Source organism: Diorhabda carinulata, chromosome 7 (assembly GCF_026250575.1).
Source record: "Diorhabda carinulata isolate Delta chromosome 7, icDioCari1.1, whole genome shotgun sequence".
Taxonomy (NCBI): Eukaryota; Metazoa; Arthropoda; class Insecta; order Coleoptera; family Chrysomelidae; genus Diorhabda; species Diorhabda carinulata.
Window position 1 is genome coordinate 12,377,757 of NC_079466.1, and position 12,853 is coordinate 12,390,609.

Consider the following 12,853-nt stretch of genomic DNA (forward strand, 5'->3'; position numbering starts at 1 on the left):
AACAAGGCGACAAATAATCAACTCGCATTTCTATGAAAGACCAGTGTCGAAAGTTGTCTCGAATAGAGAAAATGATTATCATTTCCGAGAATTCCGGACATTGTTAGAAATTTTCTTCAAAAACATACCGATTTTTCGATAAACTTTTTAGCAAATATTTGCTCTCATCGTTCTTGAATCCACTGTAATGAGGAGCTAGAGCTAATAAATGAAACGAATGTTATTTTTTTTATTACTTTCATATTTCATATTTTTTTCATTACAAATATTCCAGAGATAAGGATTTTTATAAAAAAACATTTAATTTATTCAAAATTTAATACGATAATTATATTATTTATAAGTATTTGCAATTTTGATGTAAGTTTTGAGCCACCCTATATATAACTCATTCAAATTTAGTATAAAGGAAACTCCATTTGGGGATAAGGAGAATAAACACAAAGTAGTGAAAGAAGTTTATACGGCTCAACGAATGGAACCTTTTAACCAAATTGATGTGATAGAAATAGTGAAACGATATTCTAAAAAGTAATCAAAATAAAATACTATTAGGACATTACTTAAACCAATGTTTTATGTTTTCAATAAGTTATTTTCACCTAATATTACCACCTCTAGTCCTTTTAATCTACGATTCTGTTCAAATTTTTTGCACCGATCACAGAACTAAACAGATATATTAAATAAATACATATAATAATTTACAGTTCTACTTCTTTTAGAATTATTGATTGCTATTTAATAATTATATTATTATTATATTGATTCTTATTTCTATTTATTTATTTTATGGAGTAATTCTTACGAAAAGACTGGTATCAGTGATAAATTCACCGCTAGTGATTGCAATATATATGAAGTTAGATAAGACAGCTGACTTTTAAGGTTAGTAACATGCTATTTTTTAGTTTGAAAATTTAAATAGCTAAGATTTAATTTTAATGATTTAAAATGGTCGCTATAAAGAAAAAATCTGATCCTTTTAAATCTACAAGAAAGCAACAACGTAAGGAGAAGCGAAAGGAAAAGAAATCGCGTAGAAATACATTTTTTTCCAAAAAGAAACTTCAGATAAAAGCGAATGTAGAAAATACCGAAATTAATATCGATACAAAGAATAGAAGAAAACCGAAAGTTGATAAAAAAGATACAATGATTGACAATAGTAATAGCAACAATAATAAGGTAAATTCTCTATCGAAGTCAGGTTTTTAGTATTTACGATATTATTCCTTTTTAGGAACTTTCGATCGAACAAATTCGTAAAAAAGAAAAGAATCAACAAAAACAACTTGAAGCGGAGATGAAAAAGCAAAGAAAAAAACAGCTTTTAGAAGCTAATAAAGAAGAAGATAAGATAATAGTTCAAATGGAAAAGCAATTGGGTTTAAAAAAGAGGAAATCAAAAAATATTCCCAAAGGTTTCACGGAAGACGGTTTAGACTGTAAGTAGTACGTTTTTATTAAATTTTTAAACGTTTTCATAGAGATTTTCATTTAGATTTACTAGAAGTAATAGATCCGGAGTATCTAAAACACGGTGTTACTACTGAACAAGGTTTTGAAGATGCTGACAATGATTTTGAGGAAGACTTTGCACTAATGACTAATAAAAAAACAACAACAAAAAAATCTACAAAGTCCAAAGATATAAGTGGTTTCCATGAAACTGAAGAGGAATCGGAAGAAGAAACAGTTAATGATCAAAATGAATGGGAAGAAAGCAGTTTGGATGAATCAACAATTGAAGAATCGGATGATAGTATTGAAGATAGTATAAATACATCGAAATTTAAAAGAAAAATCAAAGAAAATAATGAAATAGCATCTAAAAAGAAGAAATTGATGAGTGAAAATGATACGGATGATTCAAACATTGAAGAATTAGAAGATACAACAGAATTTGACAATAGTACAAACAATTCGGATAACGACAATGTTTATATGGAAAGCGAGGTGGAAAATGAAGAAAAAGATGACAGGGAGGTCGATATAATAGAAAATAAAAAAGGGGCTGTCAAACAATTCCTTGATGGTACTTGGGAAGATATTTATGGTAGATTAAGAGCCAAAGATGGGACTGTTATCACAAAAGTAAGTTTTAAAAATGTTATTTCAATTATTCTAAAGTGATTTAATTTGATTTAATGAACATCGACATGATTTTCAACTTTTTAATAATATACGAGGGTTATCCAAACACTACCAGATGGTTATTAATTAGAAAAGAGTCCCGTTCGTTATCGTACTATTCTTTTTTTAAACCCCTCGTATTTTCTTTTACAAAAAATTCTAATGATAGTGACTTTCGATATTTTTTGTATATTATTTTAACTCATCATATTTTTATAGCCCTTAAGTGTTTTAATTTGATTTTATCATCATCGACGTGATTTCAACCTCTTAATAATATACGAGGACTGTCCAAGAAGTACCAGACGAGTAATATCTAAAAAACAAATTGGAATCGTGCTTAATTTTCAACAAACTTCTCATTTAAATTTTGGACTTATACAAAATGGCGACGTTAATGTTATTCTTTCCCTTGTATTTTCTTTCACAAATAATATTCAAGATATTGATTTTAGATATTTTTTGTGAGATGTTTCTATTATTTCACTATTGGTGTGGATTTTTTATAATAATTGAAATAAATTTCTTAGAAAACAGAAAGTAAATATGTACCTCCGGCTTTAAGGGAAAAAAAAATTGGGGAAGGAGATGAAAAACGAATAGAGAAACTTAATCGTCTTAGGAAACAGCTAAAAGGTATTTTATCAAATCCAATTATATATCTCGGTGATTTTATAGTTTTTTGGTTCTAGAAAATCGACAAATAATTCGATTTTAATAGTTTTTATGGCTAATATATGGAAATAAATGATTTTATGACTTTAAATGTTATCATAATCTCACTTCTTCGAACATAAAGTTTCTTACAAAGTATCAAACACAGTTCATTTATTTTATATTTGTTAATATACATGAAGAAACAAAATTTTTTTAAAAAATTTTACAAATTGAAATTTATCAACGTTATTTAAAACCAATTTATTATTAACGAGTGTATATAACATTTATACACATAACTTAACTTTAGGTGTAGATTAGGTTTGGTCGTGGCCCTAAATGTTTCGATTTTCTAGACCTAACATACGAGGGAACTACGATACTAACATTTCCTTAGGTTTATTAAATAGGTTAGCGGAAAGTAATATGCACAATATAGCGTCCCAAATCGAACAATTATATATGGAAAACAGCAGAAACGACATGAACGATACGTTAACTAATCTAATAATGGAATCTTTGGTATCGGAAGTGATAACACCTGAAAGATTATTGATCGAACATATAGTTCTTGTTATGGTACTACACGCCAACGTCGGTACCGAAGTGGGTGGGTACTGGATATATTTCGATTAATCAACCATCCAATGTAACTTAGAATAATTTTAGGGGCCCATTTCTTACAGCGCGTTATCAAAAAATTCGACGAATCGTTTCGACGAGATGACGAAGTCGAAAATAAAACTTTGGATAATATAATTTGTATAATATCTCAATTATATAATTTTAAATTGTTCGATTCGAAATTGATGTACGAAATATTGGGAAAATTATCTAGTGAAATCAAGGAAAAGCGCGTCGAATGTATTTTGCACGTTTTGAGAAGCGTCGGATTTAATTTGAGAAAAGATAATCCGTTAGCTTTGAAAAGTCTCATAATCGATCTACAAGCTAAGGCTTCTATTGTTTCGAAGGATGAAAAAGACAAGTAAGTACGTTTTAATTTATATGATTTACCTATTTTTATACCTTTTTCTGTTTAATTTGATCTAAAACTCGAATTTCCCTCTTATAACTTGTATGATTTAGTGTTTATGATAATAAAAGTATTTGTGAGGTTTTGATGTACTAAAATCGTTTTTGGTTATCGAAATTTTTGTTATATCGAAGTGAAATTAGAACGAAAACTGTTTTTTTTTGAGTGTATAAATGCAATAAAAACTTTTTTTTAATGATCGTATTTGTACAATTTCTAATATAATCACGTTTATACCTCTTTTATATTATATTGTATCTTTATTAGCAAAAAAAGTCATTTTTCTTATAAAATAACAAATGTAATATAACATTTTTCTTTATATTTTGAATTCCCCTTGTAGAACTGTCTGGTGTATCGTGCGATTAGTTTTGTGTTTTAAATATCAGGGTCATTAGAAAACGTAATTTTATAGGTATCGTAATATGAAATTATTATTTTTATACGTAATGTTATCAAATTCACCCTGTAGATATAATAAATTTAATCACAATTACAGTATATGTTTATTATACAGAATGTCCTTTTTTTTTTCTTTCAGTTTGAGGATAAAATTCATGTTGGATATTTTATTGGCTATAAAAAACAACAACGTCAATAAGATACCGAATTATGACGTTTCTTATCCGGAACATTTGAAAAAATTATTAAAAGGATTCATACGTAAAGGAAATTACGCCACGGAATTGAATATGACTTTGGAGGATCTGTTAAAAGGTATCCTTGAACGTTATGTTTATAACTATCGTGTATAATTGTATTTTATTATTTATGTAGCTGACGAAAGGGGTAAATGGTGGGTGGTAGGTTCGGCTTGGACTGGAGGTGTAAATACAGATGAAGAAAAATCCCAAAGTTCAATTAAAACTGAAGGATTTTCTTCGAAATTATTGGAATTGGCCAAAAAGCAACGGATGAATACAGACGTTCGAAGAAATGTTTTTTGTATACTTATGTCTGCGGAAGTAAGTTTTGTCCTCCTCGTATTTATATTTCTATGAATCGAATTGTTTATTCGAAATGGGAAAATTTGAATCTAAAGTAGAAAATTTTTAGTCAAAAGTGGGAAATTCTTATTAAAATATGAGAAAATTGGAAGCAAAACTGAAAAGTTTGTATCAGAATTGGGAAATTTTTAATTTGAAATGGGAAAATTTTCAGTAAAATTATTAAAACTTGAATCCAAATTGGAAAATTTTTAATAAGAAGTGGGACTTTTTAATCAAAAGTTGGGTATTTCTATTGAAATATGATAAAATTTCTAACAAAAAGTTCGTATTAGAATCGGGAAAATTTTTGATTTGAAATTTGAGATTTTCAAATCAAAACTACGACGTTCTTTATAAATTGTCAGCAAAATGTAAAAATCTAAATCAGAATTGGAAAAACTTTGATCAGAATTGGGAAGTTCTACATTCGAAATAAGAAAACTTGAATCAAAATTGTAAAATTTTTATTGGAAATGGGAAAATTTGAATCAAAAGTGGAAAATTATCATTAAAATATAAGAAAATTTCAAGCAAAATTTGTATTAGGAGAGAGAAATTTCTTATTTGAAATTGGAAAATTTTCAGCAAAAATGTAAAAATCTAAATAAAAAATGGGAAAATTTGAATCAAAAGTGAGACATTTTTAGACAAAAGTGGGAAATTCTCATTAAAATATAACAAAATTTCACGCAACTTTTGTATTAGGAGTGGGAAATTTTTGATGTGAAATAGGAAAATTTACCTCAATAGTGAAAAACTTTGATCAGAATTGGGGAGTTCCACATTCGAAATGGGAAAACTTGAATCAAAATTGGAAAAATTTTTATTGGAAATGGGAAAGTTTTAATCAAAAGTGGAAAATTTGCATTAAAATATGAGAAAATTTCAAGCAAAAGTGGAAAATTTTATATCAGAAGTGGGAAATTTTGTTAACAATGTAATTATGAGTTGGTGTAAAGTTAGGAATATACAGTGTGTTCGGCTTAAATGAAACAGTTTCCATCGAAAATAGCGTATCATAACAGAAATAAAAAGTTTTAACTAGAGATGGGGACGTTTTGATCAAAAATGGAACGGAAAACCGCGAAGAGAAAGCTCCAATCCAAATGTATAGAAATCCATGTTGTTATTTTTAGGATTATATGGACGCGTTCGAGAAACTTTTAAAACTCGGTCTAAAGAATACACAGGAACGCGAAATTATCAACGTTTTATTGCACTGTTGCCTTCAGGAAAAACAATATAATCCCTACTACGGTCACCTGGCGCAAAAATTCTGCGATTACAATAGAAAATATCAGGTAAATAAATATTTTTGATTCACGCGTTATAAATCACAGTGTTTCCGATCAATCCCGCGTCCTTTTTATCGTTTGAGACTTTTTTTGAATCGATTAAGTCTCGATTTATTGCTTTCCACTTCGATTAATTTCAGTTGGCTATCAAATATTCCATGTGGGATAAAATTAAAGCGATGGATGAACATTCCGGAACCCAATTATCGAATCTAGCCAAGTTACTTATCCATCTTTTCATCGAAAAAGGTTTACCTATATCGATTTTAAAGGTAAATGAAATCGATTTAAATTTCATTCGATATTACTCAATCGATTTTTTCTGTATCAGATTATGCAATTTGCCGAATTGGATAAATTAACGTTGAGATTTACGCGACAAATTCTTTTGGGTATTTTGTTACACGATGACTTGGAGGAGTGTCTGTTGGTTTTCTCGAGGGTTGCGCAATCGGATAAATTAAAAATGTTTAGAGAAAGTTTGAGACTTTTTATACATCATTTTCTTTTGCGGAATCTGAAAAACGATCAAATCGCTGATAACGACAAGAATTTGTTGGAAAAAAGAGCCAAAATGGTGGAAAAAGTATTGACTTCCAAAGAAGTAAAAATATGTTGATGTAAATAAAATTTTTAACTCTTTGTATTATTTTGTTTTATTCCATATTAAAAATTATAGACATAAAATTCCATTCCATTCCATATATATATAATACATATATATATATATATACATATATATATATATATATATATATATATATATATATATATATGTATATATTTATATATATATATATATATATATATATATATATTAAAAAATGTTAAATGTTTATTTATTTAAATTAAAAATTCATTGCAATCACGCTATATAAAACATTTAATTATAAAATCTATTTGAATATATCTCGCACAACGAATCATCTAGTTCTGTTGAATTACAACTAATTCGAAAGTAATACAATCGAACAAACTACACATTCGGTAATGTACATCTGACATTGACTGATCGGTATCGCTCAGCAAACAACTTATTTCATTGCTTGATTAGCGTTCGGTTATATACATTTTTCAACTCTCTTAGCAATTTTAATCAACAATTGATAGATTAAGATTATACTATGTACCTATGCTGTTTCTCTCTCTGTTAATCGAATTTATCTATGACAATAATTTGAGTACTTTCGAAATCACAAAACTTAATATGCACAGCAGAACGTATACGAGCAATACAATAAAACAAACCAAACATCATATGTTCTGTGGATATAACCTAAATATAGACGTGTCTATTAACACGTAGATACGGAAATTATTTAAATAAATTATAATAGGTAAATATATCTTTTACCGCCGTTTAAAGTTTTACTAAACATGTTTAATACAAAAAACGTATAAATCTTATAACCAATTTCTTAGTTTCCTTCTATAATTTACAAATTTGATAAATTGATTCCGTATATTTGGTTGTATTGTAACTTTCTAATTGAGGTTAATAAACACGTGAAGTTGCAGAGTATGTTTACGTATTACATGTATGTAGATTTAGTTATTATACAGAATGAATTTAACTTGAACTATTCATAAAAACTGAGATGTGAAACGTTAAGTGAAATGTCAAGTTATTATGTCATGTAGAAAATTATTTTTATCAAAATGTTTAGTATGGCGCAAAGATTTTTCTGCAGTAAAAAACAACCGTTCAATTTTTATTCACAAGAATATGTGTTCAGCGAAGAAAATATAAAACGAACAGCAGCAAAATTTTCTAGTATGAAACCGATACGATTACATACACATCAGCCGGCAAAGAGGGCAGCTGTATTGATTCCTCTTTGCGAAGTAAACGGTAAGGTGTCGCTACTGTACACGTTAAGAGCTTCCCATTTGAAAAACCACAGAGGACAGGTTAGTTTTCCAGGTGGAATGCAAGATGTGGGCGATAAAAGTTTGGAAGATACGGCTCTAAGAGAAACCAAGGAAGAACTCGGTTTGCATCCAGATAACATAGATCTATGGGGTAGTGGTAACTTAATTGTGACCAAAGGTGAAACGTGTGTGTTACCAGTAATAGGCAGATTAATAAAACCTTTAACAGTGAGTAAATTACAAACTAATCCGACAGAAGTTGAGGAAGTATTTACAGTTACCCTAGAAGAATTATGTAATCCAGATTTGTTAGGATACACACAATTTAGAGACCGTTCTTCAATACCCGTATTTTTAGGAGGTAAAAGAAGAATATGGGGCTTAACAGCATTGATTACTAATATGTGTCTATCAGCTTTATTGCCAAGTAAAGCATATTCACATAAAATTAAATATGTACCTTCAGTCAAAGTTAAAGAAACTAAATTCATATCCACTTGAAATATTTGTTTTTCTATTTTAGTTACAATTTTAATTTATTTCTTAAATAAATGTGATACATACGTCATTTTAATGGAATTTTTTTTAATTTAAAATCGACATTTTAAACTAGATATTTTTACTTAAATTGACTAGCATAAAAAAATCAAACAACTTTTTTTGTCATTTATTAAAAAACAATTTTATATTCATATCAATACATTTAGCAATAATTGCAATAACAAATTTCTTCTTGATGTTATTTTAAATAAAAAATTTGAATATTAAATAAAAAATCAAAATTATAATGAAATAACCGTTGTTTTCTTTTCTACTTATCATAATAAATTATTTATTTTAAAAACATTTAAAAAAATATTAAACATTAAAAAGATATTTTTCCTTTTGGCAAGTTTATTAGATTTGAAGATTCTTATAAGAGGTTATAAGATTATTTATTCACTTTGATATAATGGAGGAATTCAATTTTTTATTATCAGTCCACGAACATGACAATCATATAAAGTTTTATTAATTTCCTTTAAATAAAAATTTAAAACTCCTTCAACGGTAATGTCAATTGTCAATATTATGATCTTTTTTTTCATATTGTACTTCTGTACCTTGAAACAAAAAGGGCCAATGTCTATTTTCGTCAAATGACAGGAAACCCAATTTAAATTTGAGGAATTTTAAGAATCCTACTACAATTTTTGTACTATTATTTTTCAAATTTGTAGCTTTTAATTCAGTAATGTTTTTCTCACTACAATCTAATGTTAGATTGATTTTTTTACTTTTTTATATTTTTCCCACATTTTCATGGACATTGGCCTCTTGACATTTTAGGTTTAATTTAGGATTAATGGAGATTGGCCTTTTTAGCCATACAAATCTGAAGAAAAGTAACGGTTTTAATGAAAAAATAGTTTTATTTATAACAAAAAATCAATAATAATGGTAGGAAATGATACAGTAATGAAATATAAAACAAACTGCTAATTCTTAATATTGTAATTTTGTTTGAAAAAAAATTAACAAAATTCAATAACGAAACAGATTTCTAATAGAGAAGTCTTACATGTGTAGAAGTACTGATATTCATGGTCTCGATCGAATTTCAGCTCCTTGATATTAGCCCAGTGCACTGTCTCTAAATCCTTATTGGTGGTTTTTCTATTGACCAGCCTAGAACGAATCAAAGAACGGAAATCCAGAAATTCAAATTGAGGCACTTCAATTACATTCAATGGTGATGTTCGCGGTATTGATTTAATAAAGTTGCACCAGTCGTGGGGTACTTCAATATCAGCATTGGTCCTTTCCTTGGCTGTCTCTATGGAAGCATGAATTGTGTCAGCTTCCATGTGAGTGTGCCCTGGTTCCATGAAATGATGAAAAATGAACTTTAATCGACTTTTATTTTCGTTTTTGATTTGTATCATTAAATGTCACAGCATCACGACCATATATATGTTTTTATTTTGGCCAAAACACGAATCGCTGTACAAGTGGAGTTCTTCTATCTCTGGAGAAATGGATTTTATAAATTTTCGAATGCAAGAGGCAATTTCTTGGCCTCCACGGTTTGCGATACTTTCATTCCATAGGTAACAAGATCCTTGACTTCCCAATACAGCCGTGTGATAGACTGTGAGGTTATACGTCCACAGTTGTCTCTTGTAGAAGGAGACACCATTTCTCAAATAAGGCGTAGGCAAACACTTCTCAAGGTCAAAAGAAGCAGTAGCATAATTTGTACTGGATTTACTCTTTTCTTTATCCTCCTTTTTCCTTTTATAAGAATATTCTGCTAACTTAAGATGAGCTTGCTTCTTTTTTTCTAGAGCCAACTTTTTTTCTTCATCGTCATCATTACAAGTTTTGATTGACATTACATAATTGTCACATTTAGCACATGTGTCGTTCTTCGGTGGATGGAATGCAAAGTTGTACTCCTCGTTAAATATTTTACGATAATAGCTCAATTTTGCTGCCTTTTTGTTGTCTTGTTTGCACCCATTCTCATATAACCTGAACATTCTTGAAACCGATAAGTCTGCGCTCAAATAATTTTTTAAAGACCTTTCTCTAGAATAGTGACTCCTGTATGTTGGAAAACTTGATATATGTATTCTTATACCTTGAATTATTTCTTTGTCTAATTTCACGTGATTATTATGCCTACCTCGATCTAAAGTCCGGAGGGCAGATTTTGCCTGGCGTCAGTCTTTTTTTTCAATCACCCTAACCTTTTTTAAAGTCAGAGCGAATGTATTGATGTACATTTTTTGGCACACCTCAAACCTTCCACAGGCCAAGTCAAAGAAATATTTCCTTGAAAATTTTCTTCTGCTAACAGTATTTTCAGCGATGTGAGTGCGTTCTCTGATTTTTCTTGTCTCCTCGACCGTGTTAGCAATAAATTGATTTTGACCATCAGATGTAAGTCTATAAAATCCCTCGTGTAATGCTTGCCTTTGATCGTTCGTAATTTTCTGGAAGCATCTCCTTCTACATGTGCAAGGTTCACTCATTATCTTTGCTTTCTTTAACACTCCTTTTGTTGAAACATACGCTTGGCCTTTGGTCTTTTTATCCTTACGTATATTTCTGAAGCGACAGAGAGGGAATATTTTAAAGGGAGGCAGACGATAACTAGTCGATGACGCCTGTGGCCTTTTCTTAGTTGATTCGTACTTTAGTACAAATAACATTCAAACACCCACTACATGGAATCAACAGATGGAAGGGATAGTACGGTAAGGTTATGCTAACACACTGGCCTCGTAAGGAGGAGGCCCTGTTAAGAAACTTTTCTTTACAAGGGCCAATGTCCAACCATCAGTGACATTGGCCATTTTTGCATTTCCAGTAAATAACTTTGGTCCTTTTAACAATTACTATATGTCGCATCCTGAATTCAATTGTGCATTTAACTCAAATTTTGAAATTTTGGACATTGGCCCTTTTTGTTCCAAGGTACAGAATTAATCATACACAAGGAAATTATGATGAAGTATTACTCTGAAATAATTGATCTATAACTGAAACTATTGCTTTTCGCAATAGAAGTCCTGTTATAAGATTCATGCGCAGGTTGAAATTGTGCGTTCACGATCATAATGACATAGGATTTTAATAAAATTTTGTTGTTTAATTCTTCAGGAAATTGTTATTGAAACGCCTGTCACGTTCGCAAACCGTTATACGGCGCACATAGATAAAATTACATTTTATTTTTTGAAATGGAACCTCATTACTTTCACTTATTCTATGATTTTGAGATTTTATCGGCGTCTACCGAACGATGCCGGAAACTACAAATGGTCGTTGCATTCATGTAATTCGGCAACAAGTTCTACACTACGTTGTATGATTGATTGCCTACTCTTAAAGGTGAGTTCAAAAATTTTCTAACAATTTTATTAAAAATAGGGATACCTATATAGTTCAATTATATGAAATATTATATACGATTTCATGCATTTTCTTTCGAAGAAAGCCATATCAGTTTTCTAATTATAGATAGGCATTCTGAGAAAATTCAATTTTCATGAATTTTTCCAGCTTTTCTCCTCTCAATAATTTTTTTTCCGAGAAACTTATATCTTTTCTGAGATCCTCTTATCAAATAACTCCCCTGTGTGAAATTTGAGTGGAATCAGAGATAAAAGATTTTTTTTTCATTTTCATAAAAAAGTGATAGTTAAGCTTTGAAAAAATAGGTCTACCGTGAAGGTAGTCAATAAACCACATGTAATAATATATTTTCTTATGGATATATGGAGAATTATATCAGTTTTCTAATAGAAGGAGAGGTTTCCCATACAAAAACAAATGTTGATTGATTCCTCCAGAAAATGTTATTGAAGCGCCCATTACGTTCGCAACCTGTTATACATAAAATTATAGTTTTTAAAGAAACCTCACTACTTCTACTCGTTCTATGATCTCGCCTACCAAGCAATGTCTGAGACTATGAACAGTCTTACTCATGTAATTCGGCAAGCAGTTCTACTCTACTACATATATATAGTATATCACTGTATTCGATGCTTCGTTTAATAATTTATCTACGGTTGACTGATGATGTACAAATAAATTTTGACAGAAGGAAAAATATTTTTGATAACAAACTAAATTATTAGAAATTATTTCGAGGGTAAATATATGTAAGAAAAATTGCGCCTTTGAGCTACGTAATTCATTTAATGTTACATTTGATGGATTAATTTGGTTTTATTTGAAAAGTTTCAATTTGTAAATGGAAATATATATATCGATATTTTATAATTAGAAGTTGAAAATCATATTAGAAAATGTCGTATCGTCATTTTGGTTGATGGGAAGTACTTTTTTGGAAAGTTATGAAATAAGAACACAAA

General features: G+C 29.4%; 2 protein-coding genes across 2 annotated transcripts; both read left to right on the forward strand.

Annotated features, from left to right (window-relative positions):
- The first annotated feature begins 865 nt into the window (after positions 1-865).
- Positions 866-6,759, forward strand: LOC130896471 (nucleolar MIF4G domain-containing protein 1 homolog). The gene is made up of 11 exons (XM_057804621.1): positions 866-1,188; positions 1,244-1,448; positions 1,505-2,097; positions 2,667-2,772; positions 3,191-3,403; positions 3,463-3,781; positions 4,371-4,546; positions 4,607-4,794; positions 5,955-6,119; positions 6,254-6,385; positions 6,445-6,759. The coding sequence occupies exons 1-11, from the start codon at positions 955-957 to the stop codon at positions 6,730-6,732; spliced, it is 2,619 nt and encodes an 872-aa protein (XP_057660604.1). The 5' UTR covers positions 866-954; the 3' UTR covers positions 6,733-6,759.
- Positions 6,760-7,593: 834 nt separating this feature from the next.
- LOC130896472 (mitochondrial coenzyme A diphosphatase NUDT8) lies at positions 7,594-8,778 on the forward strand. Its single transcript, XM_057804622.1, has one exon. The coding sequence runs from the start codon at positions 7,773-7,775 to the stop codon at positions 8,484-8,486; it is 714 nt and encodes a 237-aa protein (XP_057660605.1). The 5' UTR covers positions 7,594-7,772; the 3' UTR covers positions 8,487-8,778.
- The last annotated feature ends 4,075 nt before the right edge of the window (positions 8,779-12,853 follow it).